Source organism: Lemur catta, chromosome 1 (assembly GCF_020740605.2).
Source record: "Lemur catta isolate mLemCat1 chromosome 1, mLemCat1.pri, whole genome shotgun sequence".
In the NCBI taxonomy this organism is placed as follows: Eukaryota; Metazoa; Chordata; class Mammalia; order Primates; family Lemuridae; genus Lemur; species Lemur catta.
Window position 1 is genome coordinate 115,950,678 of NC_059128.1, and position 23,346 is coordinate 115,974,023.

The 23,346-nt window shown below is 41.9% G+C and overlaps 1 protein-coding gene across 1 annotated transcript; it reads right to left on the reverse strand.

The window, feature by feature from the left end:
- Positions 1 to 4,788: 4,788 nt before the first annotated feature.
- ZNF490 (zinc finger protein 490) lies at positions 4,789 to 20,089 on the reverse strand. Its single transcript, XM_045549917.1, has 4 exons — positions 19,945 to 20,089; positions 11,116 to 11,242; positions 10,862 to 10,922; positions 4,789 to 10,306 (listed from the first exon to the last, which is right to left on the reverse strand). Exons 1-4 carry the CDS (start codon positions 19,963 to 19,965, stop codon positions 8,977 to 8,979), a joined length of 1,539 nt encoding a protein of 512 aa, XP_045405873.1. The 5' UTR covers positions 19,966 to 20,089; the 3' UTR covers positions 4,789 to 8,976.
- Positions 20,090 to 23,346: the final 3,257 nt, after the last annotated feature.

The following is a 23,346-nucleotide window of genomic DNA, read 5'->3' on the forward strand; positions in this document are numbered from 1 at the left end:
GTTACACCAGAGCAAAAGACAGGAACAGTAAGGAATTTACAGCCATCACACCAGAGGTTTGTCATGGAGGGAACAGAGTGTTAGGATTAAGCCTGAGCTCTGAAGTTGGAAGGAACTGAGTTCACACCCAGGCTGGGGAACTTGGACAATGCCCTTGAGCTCTCTGAACCTCAGAAGTCCCTTCTGTAAAGTGTAAATAAGGGGGTTGTGAAGCTGCCTTTAAACTGCAAGACACATGGCCCAGCACCATGTAGGCCCTCAATAAACAGGGTAAGTGCAGTTCTTATCAGTAATATTAATGTATTTTTTGTATTTGTTCATGCTAAGGATACAGTGGAACAGGCAAGGCAGGGTCTTACACGGTTTCAGGTGCCAGGCTGAAGAGCTTCGACTTGCCCTCAAGAGCACTGGGGAGCCATGGAGATGTGTGAGCAGGGGAGAAACGGGGAAAGGTCCCCTTGGGACTGGAGCCAGTGATTAGGAATTGAAGTTTGGGACACTGGGGAGGACACCGGGACAGACACCCAAAGTGTGTCTAGACCTGAGAGGTGGCCATCAGGATGGAGAGAGTGAGAAAAAGACAGTAGCTCAGGATGAGTACTGGGTATGGGACTTGAATGCTGACCCCATGAGCCAGGTTGGGAGGAGCAGTTAAGGGGGGTGGGGTCGGGTATGGATTTCAGTTTTGACTTTGCTTTGCATACATCGTTGCCTTTGCTTAGGATGTCTTTTCTCATTGTGTCCCAAAGATCCCTCCTCTGAGAATCCCTCCGGAGCAGACTCGGTTTGCAGTTTTCCCGGGAAGCCGACTGCTCATCCGCCAAACATCTTAATCCCAGCGTACCTCGCTCATCCTGTCCCTGGGATTTTCCCTGGGGCAGTCTCTGGCCAGATCCATCGCAGGATCCTCGCGGCCTGGAGGGAACATTCATTATTTGTTCATTAAAAAGTAAACGGGATCTGTACGAAGGTGCCGCAGACCAGGCTGTGGCCACACGGGGGCAGCAGTGGACAGGTCAAAGAGTCTGAAAAGGATGCTCAGGCGCTGGATCAGCGCAGTATCCCCAGAGCTTCCCTTCCCAAAACATCCCCTCCTTTTTTAAAGGGGGGGGCACCATGACCCAGCTGTGCCCACCCACCTAGGGGCCCATGACCCACAGCCCAACAGCTGGTGAACATTGTGCAAAGCCTAAGTCAGATCAGTCCCTCCTCTGCTCAGAACCCTCCATGGCTCCCACCTCACCAGGGGTAAAAGCCCCCTTCCCCGCAGTCTCCAAAGCCCCACAGATCTGGGCCACCCACCCCCTCCTCACCTCTCTGTCTTCATCCCCACCGTCATTCCCCATTGCTCACTCTGCTCCAGGCACAAAGCTGTTTTTGGTTCCTCAAATCAAATTCACGATTAATTTGGGTTTTCGAAGCTTTGAGGCCTAGAAAACTCCACCCTTTTGGTTCCTTTGTAAATGTGTAGTCAATTCAAATTAGGTTTAAAAACACAGTTTCCCTTTAGCCTCTAGATACAATTATGGAGATTATGTTTCTTATAATATGGAAAAGTGGATCCTCAGTTTTTGTTTCGAGACAGGGTCTTGCTCTGCTGACCAGGCTGGAGTGCAGTAGTGTCATCATAGCTCACTGCAGCCTCAAACTCGTGGGCTCAAATGATCCTCCTGCCCTAGCTTCCCCAGTACCAGGGACTATAGCGCCAACCAGCCTGAGCAAGAGCAAGACCCCATGCTCTACTAAAAATAGAAAAAAATTAGCCAGGCTTGGTGGCACTGTCTGTAGTCCCAGCTACTTGGGAGGCTGAGGGAGAAGAATTGCTTGAACCCAAGAGTTTGAGGTTGCTGTGAGCTAGGCTGACGCCACAGCACTGTAGCCCAGGCAACAGAGCAAGACTCTGTCTCAAAAAAGAAGAAAGGAAAAGAAAAAGGAAAGGATGAAGAAAGAAAAGAAGAAAGGAAAGGGAAGGAAGGAAGGAACGAACGAACGAAGGAAGGAAGTCGGTTTTGCTATGTTGCTCAGGCTGGTCTCGAGCTCCTGCCCTCAAGCGATCCTCCTGCCTCAGTCTCCCAAATTGCTGGGATTACAGGCATAAGCCACTACACCTAGCCCGGGATCATGACTTTCTAAGAAGCCAATGGATACCTATTAGTGTTCATCTACAAATTTAGTGAGTTGAAATCATGTAAACATTTTACGTGGCATTTATAAATGTGATATATTTAATTCTTTAATGTTTTTTAAATGTCTCCACCATAAAACCCTTCTGAGGTCCCTAGCAGTTATAATACAAATCTAAAATGTAAACATATAAGTAAGGGGGCAACTTATGTTCTCTTAAACATTCTGATAATACTTCTAAACTCAGCCACATAGCTGAGCAAAGTGGCTCACACCTGTAGTCCCAAGTACTCAGGAAGCTGAAGCAGAAGGATTGATTGAGCCCAGGAGTTCGAGGCATCCGTGGACTATGATAGAGCTTGTGAATAGCTGCACTCCAGGCTGGGCAACATAGCAAGACCCCATTCTTTAATAAAAATATATATATAATAAACTCAGCCAAATTATGGTATATTTTTCAACTTAAGTTACCAAGCTTTAGCAGATAAAAAAAAAAAACACTAGCAACACCGGTTCTCTCCAATTGGGGGACAGGGGTCAGGATTTAAAAAACCATTTGGGATTTTTAAAATTGAAATTACAAGTTGTGGGGCCTTCAATTTTACCTCTACTGCTTCTTTTCATTAGAAGGAAAATGTATATTTGAAGCAATTATGACAGAATGTTAACATTTGCTTCATGTGGTGGATACAGAGGTGTTTTTAAGATTATCATCTGTACTGTTCTGTATATTTTAAGTTTGTAATTGTGGTAAAATACATACCAAATAAATTTACTATCTTAACCACTTTTAAGAGTACAGTTCAAGGCCGGGCGCGGTGGCTCACACCTCTAATCCTAGCACTCTGGGAGGCCGAGGCAGGTGGATCATTTGAGATCAGGAGTTCGAGACCAGCCTGAGCAAGAGCGAGACCCCCCGTCTCTACTAAAAATAGAAAGAAATTAGCTGAACAACTAAAAATATATATCAAAAATTAGCCGGGCATGGTGGCACATGCCTGTAGTCCCAGCTACTTGGGAGGCTGAGGCAGTAGGATTGCTTGAGCCCAGGAGTTTGAGGTTGCTGTGAGCTGGGCTGATGCCACGGCACTCACTCTAGCCCGGGCAACAGAGTGAGACTCTGTCTCAAAAAAAAAAGAGTATAGTTCAGTAGCATTCAGTGCACTCACACTGTTGTGCAACCATCACCGCCATCCATTTCAATTACTTTCTCATCCTCCCAAACTGAAATTCTGTTTGTATGGAACACTAACTTCCCATCCCCCTCCTCCAGCCAGACACCCACAATTCTACTTTCTGGCTCTATTAATCTGATGACCCTGGGGATCTTATATAAATGGAATCATATAGTATTAGTCTTTTTGTGACTCAGTATAATGTCCACTATGTTCATCCATGTTGTAGCAAATGTCAAAATCTTTTTCAGGTGAGGTGGCTCACCCGATGAGATTCAAAACAAAAAATAAAAATGGCTGAGCATGGTGGCTTATGCCTGTAATCCCATTTCTTTAGGAGGCCAAGGCAGGAGGATCACTTGAACCCAGGAGTTCGAGGCTTCAGTAAGCTAGATGATGCCACTGTACTCCAGCGTGAGCAATAGCGAGACCCCATCTCTTAAAAAATAAAAAAATAATAAAAGTAAGGGCAAGCAACACAGGCCGTCACTTAGAAGGCTCTGTAACCTGGAGCAAATGACTTAAGCTTTGTGGGCCTCGGTGTCTCATCTCTAAAATGGGAATAAGAAGGGTACCTATCTGTCATCTCATGAGCTTGTTATGGGTATTATCCACATTATTCTACACAGAAATACTGAGGAATGCCTGGCACCTAGGATGTGCCTTTAAAACACTTTTTATTAATATATGAAGTGGTTGTAACAGTCAAAGGAATTAAACAGTCTGTTGCCTGGTCTAGAGTGCAGTGGTGTCAGCTGAGCTCACAGCCACCTCAAACTCCTAGGCTCAAGCAAAGTGATCCTCCTGCCTCAGTCTTCCAAGTAGCTGGTATTACAGGTGCATGCCACTGCACCTGGCTAATTTTTCTAGTTTTTAGTAGCGATGTGGTCTTGCCCTTGCTCAGGCTGGTCTCGAACTCCTGACCTCAAGGGATCCTTCTGCTTCCACCTCCCAATGTGCTAGGATTACAGGTGACAGCCACCTTCCCTATCGTAGTTTTTTTTTTTCCAAAGAGAATCAGTAGGGATTTCTACATAGGAATTTGATCATCTGCAAAACCATAATTTTATTTTTTCCTGTCCAATATGGATGCCTCTTTTTTTTTCTTGTTTAATTTCTCTGGCTACAACTTGCAGGTATGTTGAATATAAGTGGTAAGAGTGGTCACCTTTGCCTTATTATGTTCAAGAAGTTTCTATTCCAAGTTAAGTGCTTTTTATGAAGAAAGGGCATCCAATTTTGTCAAGTACTTTTAGTATTTAATTTCCAATTGGTTCAAATTATGAACCTTTGTTTCAACTTTGTGTCTTTCCTCCCTCCCATTCTTTTTTTTTTTTTCCATTACTGATAAAACTTCAGGGAGAATAAGGTCCTCCATAATGTAATATTCATTATTTTTTTCCTCCAGAGATTCTCAAAAGAATATTATCAGGGTTATGGGCTGCTTGAATCCCTTTAGTGTGGCTACAAAGGAATACCTGAGACTGGGTAGTTTAAAAAGAAAAGAGGTTTATTTGGCTCACAGTTGTGCAGGCTGTACAAGAAGCAGGGCAACAGGTTTTTGTTGCTTTCTGGTGAGGACTTTGGTGCTGCATCAAAAGAGGGTGGAAGGTCTCACCAGGCACATGCAAAGAGGGACCAAACAAGAGGAGGAACCTCTGCTTCATAACCCACTTGTGGGGACCAATCCATCCCTGAGAGAACTAATCATGTGTTACCAGAACAAGAATTCACTTCCTACTCTGAGAACAGAACAGGCTTTCATGAGGGATCTGTCCCCATGACACACACATCTCCCACTAGGCCTAAAACCAACACATTGGGGATCGAATTTCAATAGCAGTTTTGGTGGAGACAGACCACATCTAAAGCATAGCAGGGGCCTCCTGTATGGCAACAGAAGCTTCACAGTTTAAGAACACCAGCCTTGGTTCAGGTTTGAACACCTTTGCTGAACTACAGGGACGCCATGGGTGTTGTCTCTGATAAGCTATGATCAGGGTCTTTGTTGAGTCAGAGGCCAGGGCAGCAGCGGCATCAGCAGCAGAGGTACTTAAGTGTCCTGATAAGTGTGAACTTCAGGATACCATCTAATGGCAGCCTCCCACCCACTCTCCTCTTTCTTTTTTTCAAATAACTGCTCTTTTAGGAATGACCACCCAACATACACAGCATATAATCTCACCACCAACCCCTAGCCTAGACCTATAGGTCAAGGCCAATGCCCAGCATCAGTTGCAGCTTCATTCTAAAACACAGGTAGGTGTCCAGGTGCAAATGCTTGACCCAGGACCACTTTAAGGAGTACCCAAATTCCACATTCCTCGATACCAAGGACTTCTGGCAAGTGCCTACTTTGGTCGTCTAAATTAAGAATTGAGACTTGGCAGGCCTCTACAACACAGAGCAGCAAGCAGCAGCTCAAGGTGCATGCTAGCCATCAGGCAGCAGGGGAGGTTAATGACTCAAAACAAAAGACAGACCCAGAGGGTGGTGATCACCATCTAGATATAAGGTGCCAGCTGTTATGGTCACCTGAAAAGCTGTGGTTCTGATGCTGACACGGATGGGTATGTGGCACACACAAACTGAGAGAGTATTAAAAGGGTTATTACTCATATAATTGAGGTCACAGGGAGAGCAGGGAAATCCTCTAAAGCAAGTGTGAAATGGCATGAGAGAGGAAAGCAAATGGCATTCATATCCCTTACAAATATTGACACAAAAATATTCAAATAAGTAACAGCAAGCCATATTGAGCAACATAATGAAAGCATTATGCAACATAACAAAGTGAGATTTACCCCTGGAATAAAAAGATGGTTCAAGATATGGAAATCGAATAATGTGATAACACACATTAGCAAAACAATGGGAAAAATAGCAATCATCTTAATTGATGCAAAACAAAGCATTTGACAAAATCCAACACCCATTCACAAAAAAAAAAGAGAAAGAAACAACACAATAAACTTGAAATAGAACTTCCTCAAAGTGCTATAAGCCATATATGAAAAACCTACATCATCATTCTTGATGGTGGAAAAACAGATTTTTAATATCTAAGATAAAAAACAAAACAAGGATATCTGCTCTTACCCATCCTTCTCAAAGTGTTAAGAAAGCTGGTTCCAGGAAAATCAGACAACAAAAGCATTCCAGATTAATACATATACACAAAATCCCACAGACAAACAAAAATCACAAACATTTTGTCACTATACTCACAGATGAACAAACTCAGACACAGGCACATAAACTCACAATCCCACAGATTTAACAGCCCAGACACCAAAAGATGATCCCAGAGACACATAGACCCTGGATGTTCTGATCTCATCTCTGGGTTTCTCTGGCTCCTCAGGAAAGATACATTGCATATTTTTGCTTGTTTTCTTGTGTCCTAGAATGTTAGTATCAAGGGACAGAGATATTAGCACATCTTTGTTCACTAAACCAATTAGAGAACATGTTATATAGAAGAGACTGGTATTTACTGAGTATCAGGACTCAGACAGACACACACATAAATGGGTTTTACACAATCCTAATCATAGACCAAAATACACCAGATCTTCAAAGACTGCATTGTTCTCACCCCCATCCCATGTGACAGAGGGAACTCCTTGGCTCCCAAACCAATCACAAATGTGGCTCCTTGAGCCCATTCTGATGGTAAAGGGATTTCACACTTCCAGAGCAGAGTACAAAAAATCTTACCTCTATAAGAGTACAAAATAAGAGCCCAAGAATACAAAAAGGTGGACCTGCAATGGGTTGAGTAATAATGTTCCAGCCCCTCAAACTGCTCTAAATGTTTCCAGAAATATACCCCACATGACTTGATCCTTTGTCAGTTTGCTTTTCCACTGAGACCTCAGTTAGAGCAGCAAGGGTGTGTATCGCATGGCTCATCAGACATGCCTTCCATTGCCACTTATGGGTAGCCATCACCTCCAGAGGCCACATCTGCTGGCAAACCTTGCTCCAATTAGCCTCATGGGGCCCTACTGTATTCACAGAGGCCTTGGATGCTGCCACTTGACCCATACCTGCTGTTGGGGGAGATGTAGAACTAGTGAGCTCAGACTATAGGTCTCCAGGTGAGAGAAAGATCACTTTCGAGGCCCAGAGAAAGAATGGAAGTTGTCACAAGGGGAGACAGTGACCTCTTTCCCTTCATAGTGCCACTTCCCTTCCAGGACACTCTGATTTGTTCTGCAAGAAACAGGGGGCACTGCTTCTGACAAAGGAAGGGCCCAACACCTACTACCCCTGTTCAATTCACAAAAGGGAGAAATCATCAGTGGCTCCAGAAGCCAGTTGGTTGGGAATTTACCTTCCCTGATAGGGGTGACGTGAAGAGTCACCTCTTGGCCTGTGAAGCAAAACTGACACTAGCATTTCCCATGAACCACAGGGCTGGAGCTCTGCAGGGTGGGTACTGTTCCAGAAGAAGTAGATGGTAGTCTTGGTGGGGAGGATATAAAACTAGCCCTCAAGCAGTACACATTCAGCATGCATTGAGGTGATGGAGGCTAAAGCATAGTCAGTGCACACACCACAGAATATCTGAGTAGAATGAGCCAGAAAGTTTGGGGTAGGCAGGTTAGGGCAAGTAAGAACTTTGAGTGTGTTCTATAGCTAAGACATGGCAAGGTGTGTCTTTGAGACACCATTAGTGGTTTTGAGACTATTCTGTGGTGGTTGGTGCAGAGCTAGTGATTATGGGACAGTGGATATTGCATGGTCAAGGGCCATGTGTCCTGTGGCATGTGTTCAGCCATTGCTTCTTCAGTCCTCTCACCTCAGAACCACCTGAGTTTGCCACAGAGAAATGTTCCAGTGTGAGGCAAGAGTGAATTTTTAGACATGTTTCCCAGTAAGCATACACAGTGTAAGCTTGAAATGGGAAAATGGGAGCTGGAAATGGCCTTGTTGATGCCCATAAATTAAGAAGTCTCCATGCAGATCCCACTTGGGAAAAACTATGGGATGCAATTTTGTTTCGGAAACAGCATTCCCACAGATCTGAACAGAACAACTGGTTTAAACACAGACAGATTCTGGGAGCCCTATCACTTTAATCTAGTAATGTGTGTGAGCAGGTACCATGCTAGAAGTTGTTTCCTAACTACAGACTAGGTTCTAAGAAAGGCCTGTTAGGGCCCAAGTCCTTCTTCCCCAGTCCTTCAATTCTTCCTAAGAAGGCTTCCTAGGTGGAAGAAAGACGTATTATACACATAATTGAAGGACTTTCCATATCAATTACACTCAAGAAGTTGCTCTCCAGTATGAGTGGTTTCATGGTTTCACAATGAACTGGGAAGAATAAAGAATTACCCACATTGTTTAAATTTATAGAGGTTGTCTCCAGCATACATTCTCATGTGTCCTCAAAAGATTGTGTGAAATGAAGGCTTTCCCACATTCCTTAACATTCATAGGGTTTCTCTCCAGAGTCTTTTCATGTATTTACAAGCCTAGCAGAATGGAAGGTTTTCCCACATTTTAGAAAGACTTCACTGCAGTATGAGTCACGTCTTTCAAGTGAATTAGGACAACTGAAGGCTTAATCGTATTGTTTACATTCATATAATTTCTCTCTGGTGTGAGTTCTCTCATACATTTAATAGGAACTAGAACAACTGACAACCTAACAACATTGTTTACATTCTTAGAGTTTCTCTCTATTATGAGTGCTTTCATGTAACTGAAAAGACCTTGAATAACTGAAGGCTTTACCACATTCCTTACATTGATAGGGTTTCTCTCTAGTGTGAGATCTTTTATGAACTTGAAGGGATCTGGAAAAACTGAAGGCTTTACCACATTCCTTACATTCATACGGTTTCTCTCCAGTGTGAATTCTTTTGTGTACTTGAACAGAACTTGCACAAGTGAAGTATTTACCACATTCCTTACATTCAAAGGGTTTCTCTCCAGTGTGAGTTCTTTCATGCCTTTGAAGATGACTGAAAAAAATGAAGGATTTACCACATTGTTTACATTCATAGGGTTTCTCTCCAGCATGAGTTCTTTCATGCATGCGAAAGTGATTGGAATAAAGGAAGGCTTTACCACATTGTTTACATTCATAAGTTTTCTCTCCAGTATGAGTTCTTTCATGTATTTGAAAGTAACTTGAACAAATGAAGGTTTTACCACATTGTTTACATTCATAGGGTTTGTCTCCAAGATGAGTTCTTTCTTGCACTGCATAGGAATTATCAGACTTGAAGACTTTCCCACATTCCTTAAGTTTATAAGGATGAACTCTGGTGTGCGTTATCATGTGTCTTCGATGGTTTGAGTGAAAGAAGAAGGCTTTCCCACATTCTGTACATTCATAGGGTTTCTCTCCAGTATGAGTTCTTTCGTGACTTCGTAAATACATAGGACAGCTGAAAGCTTTACCACATTGCTTACATTCATAAGGTTTCTCTCCAGTGTGAGTTCTTTCATGTCTTTGAAAAGGCTGGATATGATTAAATGCTTTTCCACATTGTTTACATTTGTAGGGTTTGTCTCCAGTGTGATTTCTTTCATGGTCTCGTAAGGAACTGAGAAACTTGAAAGCTTTCCCACATTCCTTACATTCATAGGGTGTCTCTCCAGTATGAATTCTTTCATGGCTTCGAAATGAAAAGAGAAATCTGAATGCTTTTCCACATTCCTTACATTCATAGGGTTTCTCTCCAGTGTGAATTCTTTCATGAATTCGAATGCTGTGGTAACGAGTGAAGGTTTTCCCACATTCTTTACATTTATATGGCTTTTCTCCATGTTCCCGTTCCTGATATTCATTTGTTTTCTTTCCAGTGTGAGATTTCATGTGCTCATTAAGCAATGAATGATGCATGAAGAGCTTCCCACACATGTTGCATTCACATGGCTTTACTTCAGTAGAAGTTTTCTTGTTCATAGTAAGATTTGGAATCTGGCTAGTGCTTTTTCCATATTGATTACCTTCTTTACTTTTACAGAGTCTCTCAACCACATGACCTCTGTAAAAAATGAGTGGCACATTATTAGTGGCTTTTTTACTAACAATTTTATATTTATTATTAGAATTACAGTACTACTTCTAAGTGATTTATTTTTTACACCCTAAACATTTTTCACAAAATATTCTTGGAGAAAATTTTCTAAGAATGAATAAATTTGAAGCTGTGCTTATTATTTTGCTTGATTTTTTTTTGTTTGTTTTCTTGGGGGGTTGGGGGGGTAAGAGACAGGGTCTTGCCCAGTTGTCCAGGCCAGAGTGCAGTCACCCAATCACTGCAATCTCCAACTCCTAGGCCCAACTGATCCTCCCACTTCAGCCTCCCACCACCACACCCAGCTAATTTTTTTTTCCTTTGTAGAGACACGATCTTGCTATGTTACCGATGCTGATCTCAAACTCCTAGCCTCAAAGGGTCCTCCAACCTTGGCCTCCCAAAGTCTTGGGATTACAGGCATGAGCCATAGTGCCCAGCCTATTTGCTTATTTTTATAATTTCATGCAATACTAAGATTCTCTCATGGGCCACATAAGTACTTTCGTGAATACAACTCACCTTAGATTTCTCCCCTGGTTTTTGTGGTCATCTTCAATGTCCTGGTCATTCCATTTTTTCCCTAAAATGCAGACCCAGAAAACTCATTATAAAATATAGAAAATTATAACATTCTAGGTCCATGGTTAACTGTGACCTAGTATGGATTATTCACCAACTATTCCCCTTCCAAATTTCAAATCTTGGAACATAGTTGATGAGTAAGCAACACTTATGTTCTACTTAACTAAGCAAAGAAATGTTGTTATCCTTACCTATACAGGCCAGGTTATCGAAGGTTTCGCACATTACATCTCTGTAGAGTGTTTTCTGTGAGGAATCCAGCAAAGTCCACTCCTCCTGCGTAAAGTTCACAGCCACATCCTCAAAGGAGACTGAGTCCTAAAATATCCCATGTGTACAGGAAGATGGGTGAGACTGGCAGTACTAAGGATCTATACACAATTCATAAGAAGTTCACGTACAATTCTGTGATCTAGAAACATTTAGTGTATGACTTGCTTGTCAGAACTATGTCCCCAATCACTTCCTGATAAATGTAACACTACCATAAACACATAGAAATTACTTCTATATTTAACTGTGATCACTTGAAGCCTCATTGTTCTCTAAAGGCAGACTCAAAACCACCTTAGAGAAATGAGAGGGAGACTATACAAATGAAATAAATTTTAAGACCATCAATTCCTTGTGAGAAAAACCTCTTTCATTTCCCACCTTATTACATACCACATAGCTCTGTGTCATTTCATGATACATGGGGTCAAATCTGGATGAGGTTTTAGTAAATGAATACACCTATAAGAAATGTAAGATATCCTTCTAATCCCATCAAAAAACATCAGAGACCAAGAAGAGTCTGTGGAAAGCCAAAGTGTAACAAGAAGCCACTGGCCATGTTGTCCTGAAAGACGCCAGGCCATTAGAAGTATGCACATTGGGCTGGTTGAATTAATATATTCCTTTGCAGAGTGTTAATTTTAATTTGTGTAAAATTTATCACAAGTTCAGTTTTCTCTTTTTCTCTTTGTCACACTTTATGTTTCTAGAATTATTGAGAAGTTAAAAAACAGGCATGATAAAGCATAGCAACTTAGACCTCTACAAAATGCCTACACTCATGTAAAGGTTTATTACTCACATCCTTGAGATCTCAGAGAGGGCAAAGCAAGTACTCAAGCAGTCGTGAAATGCCTATGAGAGCAAGAAAAGGAGCATCTCTGGGGAATTTTATTGAGGTTAGGGAATGGGCTGGTGTGAGAGTTTAAGCACACAGGCAGGAGCTTATGTGAATTAGATGTCTTGCCAGCACCAAATGAGGGTGACCTGGCATTTCCTCCTTCCACATCTGGATGTGGGACACAAGGGTGGAAAGCAGTATGAGGTTTTAAAGCTGTCAGCAGTCAAACATCATGAAAAATGAAGTCAGAGACTTCCAATGCCTGATCTGACAAGGAGCTTAGAAGCTGTCATTCCCATCCATGGAAGTAAAAAGCAAACTTAAAATGAATAACTCTTCTTAGATCCATCAAAGTATTGAAACCATAGGGCAAAGTTTTATCCCCCAAATTAGAGAGACAGACAGAAAATGTAACTATTTTTGTAATAGCCCAGAACATTCTGCTGTTCTTAAGAAGGCCTGTCTTAACAAGAATCTATTTCAACAAGGCCTAACTAGCATTTTACCAGAGCCTAATAGACATGGAGGTGTGTGAAGGCAAAAGTTTTTTTCACTTCCCAAAACCAAATATGTTGTATCTTTTCCAAAACTACTTCTCCAACTCTCTGACACAAACTACATGTCCTAAAATTCAATTCAATTCTAATAGTAAATACCAGGAATTAGTGTCAGAATCCACAGATTAAGGGCTCAGTCCCACAAGACTGCCCCCATGCTGGATACCAGCCACAGAATGGGGTGCCCAGCCTATACATACTTCTATTGAGCTAAATAGAACTGGGGGGGGTTCACACAATACCCCTTGTAGTTTAATAATTCATTAGAACATCTCTCAGAACACAGGAGAACCTGTAACTTAATATTACCATTTTAGTACAAAGAATTTAATTCAAGAACAGCCAAATAGAAAAGGTGCATAGGTCAAAGTATGAGAAGTGGGGGTGGATAACTTCCTAGCACCTCAAAACAATCACCAACCTGAAAGTTCTCTAAACCCCGATATTTATGGGCTTATATGGAAATCTCATTAAGTAGATACGATTGATTAAATCATTGGGTATTGGTGATTAGCTCAATCTCTAGTCCCTTTTCCCTCCAGTGAAGTTTGGGGTATGGCCAAAAGTTCAAGGCAGGCTATTTTTCTGGTCATCAATTCCCACCCTGAACTTTGGAGTCACTTCTTTACAACAAATGTAAATCCTATCACCATCACCACACAGGAAAATCCAGTAGATTTAGGAGCTCTGTGCTAGGAATCACACATAAAAACCAAATGTCTTCCTTATCAAACCACAGTTCAGGAATACAGCTCACCAAAAAACTGAGACCTAATCATAAGACCATAGCATTTTTCCCCTCCACCCACAGCTTAACAGTGTGTCATTAGGGCTTCTGATTAAAAATAGTTGGATATAGCCAGGTGTGGTGGCTCATGCCTGTAATGCCAGCACTCTGGAAGGCTGAGGTGGGAGGATCCCTTGAAGCCGGGAGCTTGAGACCAGCCTGGGCAACATATCAAGGCCCTGGCTCTACAAAAAAAATTTTTTAAATTAGCCGGGCATGGTGTTATGTGCCTATAGTCCCAGCTACTTGGGAGGCTGAGGTGGGAGGATCACTTGAGCCCAGGAGTTTGAGATTGCAGTGAGCTATGATAATGCCACTGCACTCCAGCCTGGGGAACAGAGCAAGACCCTGTCTCTTTTTGTTGTTGTTGTTGTTGTTGTTGTTGTTGTTGTTGTTGTTGTTTGAGACAGAGTCTCTGTTGCCCGGGCTAGAGTGAGTGCCGTGGCATCAGCCCAGCTCACAGCAACCTCAAACTCCTGGGCTCAAGCAATCCTACTGCCTCAGCCTCCAGAGTTGCTGGGACTACAGGAATGTGCCACCATGCCCGGCTAATTTTTTCTATATATATTTTTAGTTGTCCAGATAATTTCTTTCTATTTTTAGTAGAGATGGGGTCTCGCTCTTGCTCAGGCTGGTCTCAAACTCCTGAGCTCAAACAATCCGCCCACCTCGGCCTCCCAGAGTGCTAGGATTACAGGCCCGGCCGACCCTGTCTCTTAAAAAAAAAAAAAAAAGTTACAATGAAAGAATTTTCCACTGTTTGTTTCTGCACAATTCAAACTTGAAGTTTCTAGAGTATTCCCAAAATTACAGAAAAGATAAAATCAAGGCAATTTTATCCTCTGACACCTCACTACCAAAAATAAACAGCCTAAAACCAGCAGGATAAACCTATAACTAAAGGCCTACTTACCTCAGTTCCTTTTCTCTAGTATTACCATGTCCAGATTTTAACAAAAAATCACAATACATACTAAAAGACTTAAAAAACAGTTTGAAAATCAAATGCAAGCACCATAATCAGGTTCAGACATAAAAGAGATGCTAGAATCATCAGACTAGAAATTTAAATGAAGCCTGATTACTATGCTAAGGTTTCTAACAGAAAGAGTGAACAGTATGCAAGAACTAATAGGTAATTTAACCAGAGACATAAAAATTCTAACAAAGAATCAAAAGGTAATGCAAGAAATAAAATACGCTCCAACAGAAATGAAGCCACTTAAGGATGTGTCAATACAGTGGAAATATCTGAAGAAAGAATCACTAATCTTGAGGAAATGTAAATATAACCTTCCAAAACAGAAATGTGAAGGAAAAAAAAGAACAAAAAAGACAAAACACAATATTTAAGAACTGTGGAAAAATCGCAAAAGCTGTAACACACCTAATGGGAATAACTGAAGAAGAATGATTGAGAATTTCCCCCATGATAGAAATCAAAGCGCATATCCAGGAATCTCAGAGAACACCAAGCAGCATAAATACCCAACAACCCAAACCCAGGCATATCATATTCAAAGTGGAGAAAAATAAAAAACAGAGAAAATCTCGAAAGAAGTTACGAGGGGGAAAAATACCAACACCTTAGTTATAAACATGTATAAGAATTAAATCACACTTCTTTTCAAGAATGATGCAAGCAAGAAGGGAGATTAGAATGAAATATTTAAGACATTGGAGCCAGGCGCAGCGGCTCACACCTGTAATCCTAGCACTCTGGGAGGCTGAGGTGGGAGGATTGCTCGAGGTCAGGAGTTCGAGACTGGCCTGAGCAAGAGCAAGACCCAGTCTCTACTAAAAATAGAAAGAAATTATATGGACAGCTAAAAATATGTATATAGAAAAACTAGCCAGGCATAGTGGCGCATGCCTGTAGTCCCAGCTACTCGGGAGGCTGAAGCAGAAGGATTGCTTAAGTCCAGGAGTTTGAGGTTGCTGTGAGCTAGGCTGACGCCACGGCACTCTAGCACGGGCAATAGAGCAAGACTCTGTCTCAAAAAAAAATAAAGACATTAGAAGAAAAAAAGCACCCACCTAGAATTTTTTTTCCTTTTTCATTCTTTCCTTTCTTTTTTTTTTTTTAAATAGAAAAGGTCTTACTATGTTGCCCAGACTGGACTCAGACCTCCTGCCTGAGCCTCCCAAGTAGCTGGGACTACAGGCACACACCACCATGCCTAGCTAATTTTTCTATTTTTTGTAGAGACAGGGTCTCACTGTTGCCTAGGCTGATCTCAAACTCCTGGCCTCAAGTGATCCTCCTACCTTGGCCTTCCAAAGTGCTAGGATTATACCATGTAATACTTTTTCCTTAGATACTTCCACAACCAGTGTAGTAATATAGAGTTACTTCAAAGAGGACCTAGGTTAGTTATAAATACATACTGCAAATTCAAAGGCAACCACTAAAACAGTTTAAAAAAAAAACCAAAAAACCACTATCTGATATGCTTAGAGGAGAGGAAAAAATGAAATCAGGTAAAATACTCCATAAAAGCAGAAAATTTAAGATAAAGAGTGGAAAACAACAGGCACATATAGAAAAGAATAAAAAAAAAGAAAAAGATAGATGTTAACTAAATCAATAATCAGCCTAAACATCAATGGTCTAAATACAACTGAAAGACAGATACTGTCAGAGTGGATTAAAAACCCCACCTGATATATGTTGTCTACAAGAAATCCACTTTAAATATATCAATCACATAGATATACCATAGGTACATCAAAAGTAAAGGGATGGAGAAAGATATACCATGCAAAGACTAATAAATACAAAAGTTGGCATGGTCTTATTAATTTCAGACAAAGCTGACTTCGTAGCATGAATACTTCAGCGACAGTGGCATTGCATAATGATAAAGTAGTCAACTCACCAAGAAGACAAAGCAATCCTTACTATATATGTGTATAACAACAGTGTGGCAAAATACATGAGGCAAAAACTGATAGAACTACAAGAAGAAATATATGAATGCATTAGTATAGTTGTAGACTTGAACACAACCCATCACAGATCCAGCAGGCAGAAAGTCAGGAAGGACACAGTTGAATTAAACAGCACCACCAAATAACTAGACTTAACTTAAAAAACAGAATACTTCATAACACATTCTTCTCAAGTTCACATGAAACATTCAACAAGACATCTCACTTTCTTAGAAATAAATACATCTTAAGAAATTTTCAGTACTATGCTCTCAGATCAGATGGCATCAATCCATAATCACTAACAGAAAGCTTGAAAGCTCACAAATACTTGGAGATTGAGCATCATATTTCTAAATAATCCACAGATGAAAAATGTCTCAGGAGATATTAAAAATTATTTTGATTTACATAAAAATAGGATTTATCAAAATTTGTGGAAATGCAGCAAAAGTAGTGCCTGAAGGGAAATTAAACTATAAAACACATATACCACCAAAGAATCATCATCTGTAATCAATCATCTCAGTGTATACCTTAAAAAACTAAAAACTGAGGGGCAGATTAAACCCAAAGTAAGCACATGAACATAAATAATAAAAGAAGAAATGAATGGATGTGTGGGAAAACAACAGAGAAAAATCAACAAAACTAAAAGCTGATCTTGTGAAAACATCAATAAAACTGACAAACGTCTACTCAAGCTAACTGAGGGGAAAAAGACAATAATGATTAATATGACAAATAAAAGGGTAGAAATGAAAATGAAAAAAATTTTTTTAAAAATCCAACATCCATTTATGATAGCAAACTAGGAATAGAGGGGAACTTCTTAAGAAACAACACCTACAAGAAACCTGCAGTTAACATCATACTTAATGGTGAATAACTATATGCTTTCCCAGTAACATGAGGAACAAAGAAAGAAAGATCCCTCTCACCATTTCTATTCAACATTGTACTGGAATTCCTAGCTAGTGCAACTAAGATTAAAAAAAAAAAGGAAATAAAAGCTACATAGATTGGGAAGGAAGAACTAAAACTGTCTTTTTGCCCTTGATCTTTGATAAAGAACCAAAGTCAGTCAGACATCAAAATATGTGGAGTGTGACTAATTACAAGACCAACACGACTAAGGAAAATATGCATTCACAATTTCTTGTTCTTTTATAAAGAAGAACTGTAAGGATGCATACGAAATTAAAATTGTTATTTGGAAGTGGCTGAAGCAAGAGCACTGGAGTGGACCAGGATAAGTTGGCAATGAGTCTTCTCAAGTTAGACTTTCCAAGTTTATAAGTTTTTTTTTAAAACTTTCACATGCTTTATATACAAAATTGTCAAATTTTGTAATGAATATTTTGTAAATAATGGTACATTTAGCTATAATTTCCTATTTTCCCTATTTATGGTGACTTTTTGGGACACCATGTATTTTAAATACACAGAAATTTATCTAAACCACATTTTACTTTTAATAGTCTTTCCTTTTAATTAACTTTTTTTTTTTTTTTTGAGACAGAGTCTCACTCTGTTGCCCGGGCTAGAGTGAGTGCCGTGGCGTCAGCCTAGCTCACAGCAACCTCAAACTCCTGGGCTCAAGCGATCCTCCTGCCTCAGCCTCCCGAGTAGCTGGGACTACAGGCATGCGCCACCATGCCCGGCTAATTTTTCTATATATTTTTTTAGCTGTCCGTATAATTTCTTTCTATGTTTAGTAGAGACAGGGTCTGGCTCTTGCTCAGGCTGGTCTCGAACTCCTAAGCTCAAACGATCTGCCCACCTCGGCCTCCCAGAGTGCTAGGATTACAGGCGTGAGCCACCGCGCCGGGCCTTAATTAACTTTTTAAAAAATTTAACTGTTCTACACAGGAAACTAAGATTTAATCTGTTCAACACTAAAGGTGATTTAAGTGCAAATCATAAAATATGAAAATTTTCAAATTTCTTTCTAACTAAAATCACAAGGGGCATCATAGTTTTTCCTTCCAATACATCTAATACTAGAGGGAATTTTCAGAAATGAGTAGCATATTATAATATATTGGGGATTCAGAATCAACCCCTTAAGTGTACTAGCATTTTCAAGGAATATATATATATGCTTTTAGTTGCTTTCCTTATACCACTTAAAATAGGAATTCAATCACTTTAGGAATAATACAGCCTTTAATTTTAAAATTCAGCTGGGCACAGCGAGGGTGACTAGGGAGGATAAGATGCCAGGATTGTTTGAGCCCAGGAGTTCATGACCACCTTGGCAACAAAGCATGACAACGCCCTACCACCACCAAAAAAAAAAAAAAATTCTCTAGGGACTTGCACCCAAAAAAGTGATATAAAATACCCCGATCTCACATCTTTATGTTCTCTTTCCTAAAAAGAACAGAAATTCTGTTTGTTCCAGAATATTCTTGTTTTACGGACATCTTACCTCACAATCAACTCACATTTTCCCCTGTGAAATTAAAAATCGTATATTCAAACAAGGGAATAAGACCACCGAGTGCAGGCCTGGCCTGGCGCGGTGGCTCCTGCCTGTAATCCGGGCACTTTGGGAGGCCCAGATGGGAGAATCACTTGAGGCCAGTAGTTGGAGACCAACCTGAGCAACACAGCAAGATTTTATCTCTACAAAAAATACAAAAATGAGCTGGGCATGGTAGCATGAGGTTGAGGCAGAGGATCGCTGGAGCCGAGGAGATTAATGTTGCAGTGAGCTATGAATACGCCAGTGCACCCTAGCCCACGACAGAGGTCTCAAAAAAAAAAAAAAAAAGGATTACCAGGATGGTGCGGTGGCTCACGCCTGTAATTCTAGCACTCTGGGAAGCCCAGACGGGAGGATCACTTGAGGTCAGAATTTCAAGACCAACCTGAGAAATTGAAAAAATTAGCCAGGCGTGATGGCGTGCGCCTGTAGTCCCAGCTACTACAGAGGCTGAGGCATCGCTTGAACCCAGGAGTTTGAGGCTGCACAGTGAGCTATGAAGACGCCACTGCACTCCGGCCTAGGCCACAGAGCGAGACTCTGTCTCAAAAAAAAAAAAAAGGAAAGTAAAACCCGTATTCAGAAGGTCACATACATTCGCCAGCTTGAAAGCAGAAGCCCTCAGAGTGGGTCAGTCCCTGGTGACCGGGCGTCTGAGCAGCCACAATAACGACCTCTGGGAGCTCCGAGCGCCCTTCTGTCCCCCGGCAGCGAAGAAATGCTCCTTCCCCGGGCTACAATTCTCACGAGTAAGGAAACTCCATGGATTCGCCTTAAGGTTATGACTCAAACGAATTCTCACAGGCACGACCCCCACACACCGAGTCCGGACCCTCCCGCAGTCACCGCACAATCTGGGGACACGCGGGGCTGCGGCCGCGAAGCTGCCCAGAGAGGGCTCGGAGGCCCTGGCCGAGGTCGCCGCGCAGGGACCAGACAGGATGCCTGGGGGCCCGGCTGCCGGCCCAGCCCCACCCCGCAGGCCGGAGGGACCGAGGGCCGAGCTGCGCCAGCAGCGACTCGGGTCCGCAGACTCCGGAGCGGACCACAGAGAGGACGGGGTCCCTCCACAGCCGGTTCCAGCCGGTTCCAATCACCCTCCTCCCCGCCTGGGGTCGCCCGGCTCCGCACACTCACCGTTTCACCGGCTTCTGCCATATCCCGAAGTCCTCCCTCGGGATCTCTCAGTACCTGCAAGTCACAGCGCGACAAAGGCTGCGCCACAGCTACCGAGAGTCCCGAAGGGCAAGTGAGACGCAGCAGCGCGAGCGGACAGGACACGCCACGTCCACACGCGCGAACGGAGCGTGACCCCACGCGCCTTTTCAAGGGAAGTACCGATTGGACAGTTTGTGCGGCCGCGCCCCTTTGTCCCTGAGTGACAGCCGAGCAGGAGGACACGTGGTTCAGCCAGATGGCTTCGGCTAGGGCTTTTCCTTCCTAGGATATTCCCATTTAAGAAGAATTTGTTCTTTGCCCCAGGTTTATTTTTAAGTGTTCTATTCAGCAGTGTTAAGTACATTCACCTTGTGAAACAGATTTCCATAACTGTTTTCATCTTGCAAATTTAAAACTCTATAACTCCCCATTCACTTCTCCCCACTCTGACACCCATCCTTCTGCTTTCTGACTGTATGAATTTGATTGTAGGTATCTCATATACGTGGAATCATACAGTATTTGTCCTTTTATGACTGGCTTATTTCACTTAGCATAATGTCCTTTGCATATGTCAGAATTTACTTTTTGTAAAGCTGAATACTATTCCATTATATGTATATACAACGTTTGGTTGATCTGTTTACCCTTTCATAGACACTCAGGTTGCCTTCAACTTTTGGGTATTGTAAATTATGCTGCTAAGAACCAGAGTGAACAAATATCTGTTTGAGTTACTGCCTTCAATTCTTTTGGGTATACTCAGAAGTGGATGTCGTGCTGGATCATACAGTTACTTTGTTTTTAAGGATTTGAGAAGCTGCCACGCTCTTTTCCCTAGTGGCTGCATCATTTCTCATTCCTATCAACAGTGCACAAGGATCTCAATTTGTGCTTTCACTTACTTGATGGTGTCCCTCTTTTTTTTTTTTTTTTTTTTTGAGACAGAGTCTCACTCTGTTGCCCGGGCTAGAGTGCCATGCCGTCAGCCTAGCTCACAGCAACCTCAAACTCCTGGGCTCAGGCAATCCTCCTGCCTCAGCCTCCCAGGTAGCTGGGACTACAGGCACACGCCACCATGCCCGGCTAATTTTTTTCTATTTTTGGTTGTTTGGCTAATTTCTTTCTCTTTTTAGTAGAGACGGGGTCTCGCTCTTGCTCAGGCTGGTCTCCTCTCGAACTCCTGAACTCAAGGAATCCTCCCACCTCGGCCTCCCAGAGTGCTAGGATTACAGGCATGAGCCACCACGCCAGGCCCCAAATAATCTATTTTTGTTTTGCTGAATTTCCTATTGGTGTTATATGGAAGAATTTTTTTTTCTTCCTGAGATGGGGTCACTCTGTTGCCTGGGCTAGAGTGCAGTGACATCACCATAGCTCACTGCAACCTCAAACTCCTGGGCTCAAGCGATCCTCCTGCCTCAGCCCCCTGAGTAGCTGGGACTACAGGCTCTCACCACCACACCCGGCTAATTTTTCTATTTTTAGTAGAGACGGTGTGTCACTCTTGCCCAAGATGTTCTTTAACTCCTGGCCTCAAGTGATCTTCCTGCCCCAGCCTCCCAAAGTGCTGGGATTACAGGCATGAACCACCGCACCCTGCCAAAAATTCTTTGCCAAAGATAAAGTCACAAATATTTTCCCCTATCTTTTTTTCTAAACGTGTTATAGTCTTACCTCTTACATTTTGGTCTTTGAGCTCTTTTGGTAAATTATGATAAGTGGGGTTGGGATTAAACCTTATTATTTTTTATGTCACTATGTAGTTGTCACAGGACCAATTTGTGAAAAATAATATTATTTCCTTATTCTTGGCACTGTTTTTAAAAATCAATTGACCATATATGTAAGGGTTATTTCTGATATTTCAATTCTGTGCCATTGATCTCTATGTCTAATTTGCCTTATGTATTAGACATTACAATTTTGGTGCTACCAGAGACTGAATGACACAAATTGTAAATCGGAAAACCATGGAGTTCTTCCCAGTTTGAAGAAGAGTAATAGTTACCTTCACAATGTGTCCTATCATGGGTTTTTCTTAAGAGCACAGCGACGTCTCTCCAAATCCACAATGATTTCCCAGTTAACACTCTGACAGGAACTATGGCTATTTAGAGCACAAATACCCAAGTTATAATTGAAGCAAACTGCAAAATAGGATATCATTTTGACTACCATCCCAGTTTAGTGGAAAAGAAGGTCATGATATTGTGAAATATATATTTTGTGTTTTATCCAAGGTTCCTGGGTCACATCTCCTAAAACTCTTGTAATTTCCTAAGTGCCTAGAGCAATAGGAGTATCTTTTGTTAAAATGTGTCCTTTTGTTCTTAAAACAGTTCTTGAAATAGCTCTGGAACAGCTGGAACAGTGAAAGGGAGGCTTAACAGGACTAGTTTCCTTTTGCTTTTGACCCCCTGCAGTAATATCCTTCAGGTTAAAAAGCTTCTGCTTAGCTCTGCAAATAGACCAGCTAATTGTGGGAAGAATCTGGTTTGTAGTTCAGCTGTAGAAGAAACATGATAACTGTCCCTTTCCCAAAATTAACTACCAGGGAAATAAGGAAAGTATGTACATAAATAATAATGCTGTGCTAAAGATTTATAGGAATACTGTGACCTGACCTATGTCCTCCAAAGTTAACTGACAAAGAACAAGAAGTTTTACAACCTCCTCCAAACCTTGCTGACACTTAGATTTATGTGGTCCTTGGTTACAACTTGCAACCTCTCCTTAACATAAAGAGGAGCCTAAAGTTCATGTTAACTGAAGATGGTTCTTCTTCTTATGATTAAGATTTTTTTTTAGACAGAGTCTCGCTCTGTTGCCCGGGCTAGAGTGAGTGCCGTGGCGTCAGCCTAGCTCACAGCAACCTCAGACTCCTGGGCTTAAGCGATCCTACTGCCTCAGCCTCCCGAGTAGCTGGGACTACAGGCATGCGCCACCATGCCCTGCTAATTTTTTTCTATATATATTTTTAGTTGGCCAGATAATTTCTATTTTTTAGTAGAGACGGGGTCTCACTATTGCTCAGGCTGGTCTCGAACTCCTGACCTCCAGGGATCCACCCACCTCGGCCTCCCAGAGTGCTAGGATTACAGGCGTGAGCCACCGTGCCCGGCCAAGATTTTTTTTATTGTAACACAATTGGGCCTCAATATGTCAGAGGAACAATGGCTGTGGAATGGTTTTTTTCTTTTTTTTTTTTTTTTTAGACAGAGTCTCACTCTGTTGCCTGGGCTAGAGTGCCATGAGGTCAGCCTAGCTCACAGCAACCTCAAACTCCTGGGCTCAAGCAATCCTACTGTCTCAGCCTCCCTGTAGTAGCCCACCTGCAATAGCTGGAACTACAGGCATGTGCCACCATGCTTGGCTAAT

Coding starts and splice junctions, on each gene's coding strand:
- ZNF490 (XM_045549917.1), bottom strand. CDS start 19,965: ATGGCAGAAGCCGGTGAAACG. Junction 11,243..19,944: donor TGGCAGAAGCCGGTGAAACG/GTGAGTGTGCGG, acceptor GGGATATTTTAG/GACTCAGTCTCCTTTGAGGA. Junction 10,307..10,861: donor AACCAGGGGAGAAATCTAAG/GTGAGTTGTATT, acceptor CATTTTTTACAG/AGGTCATGTGGTTGAGAGAC.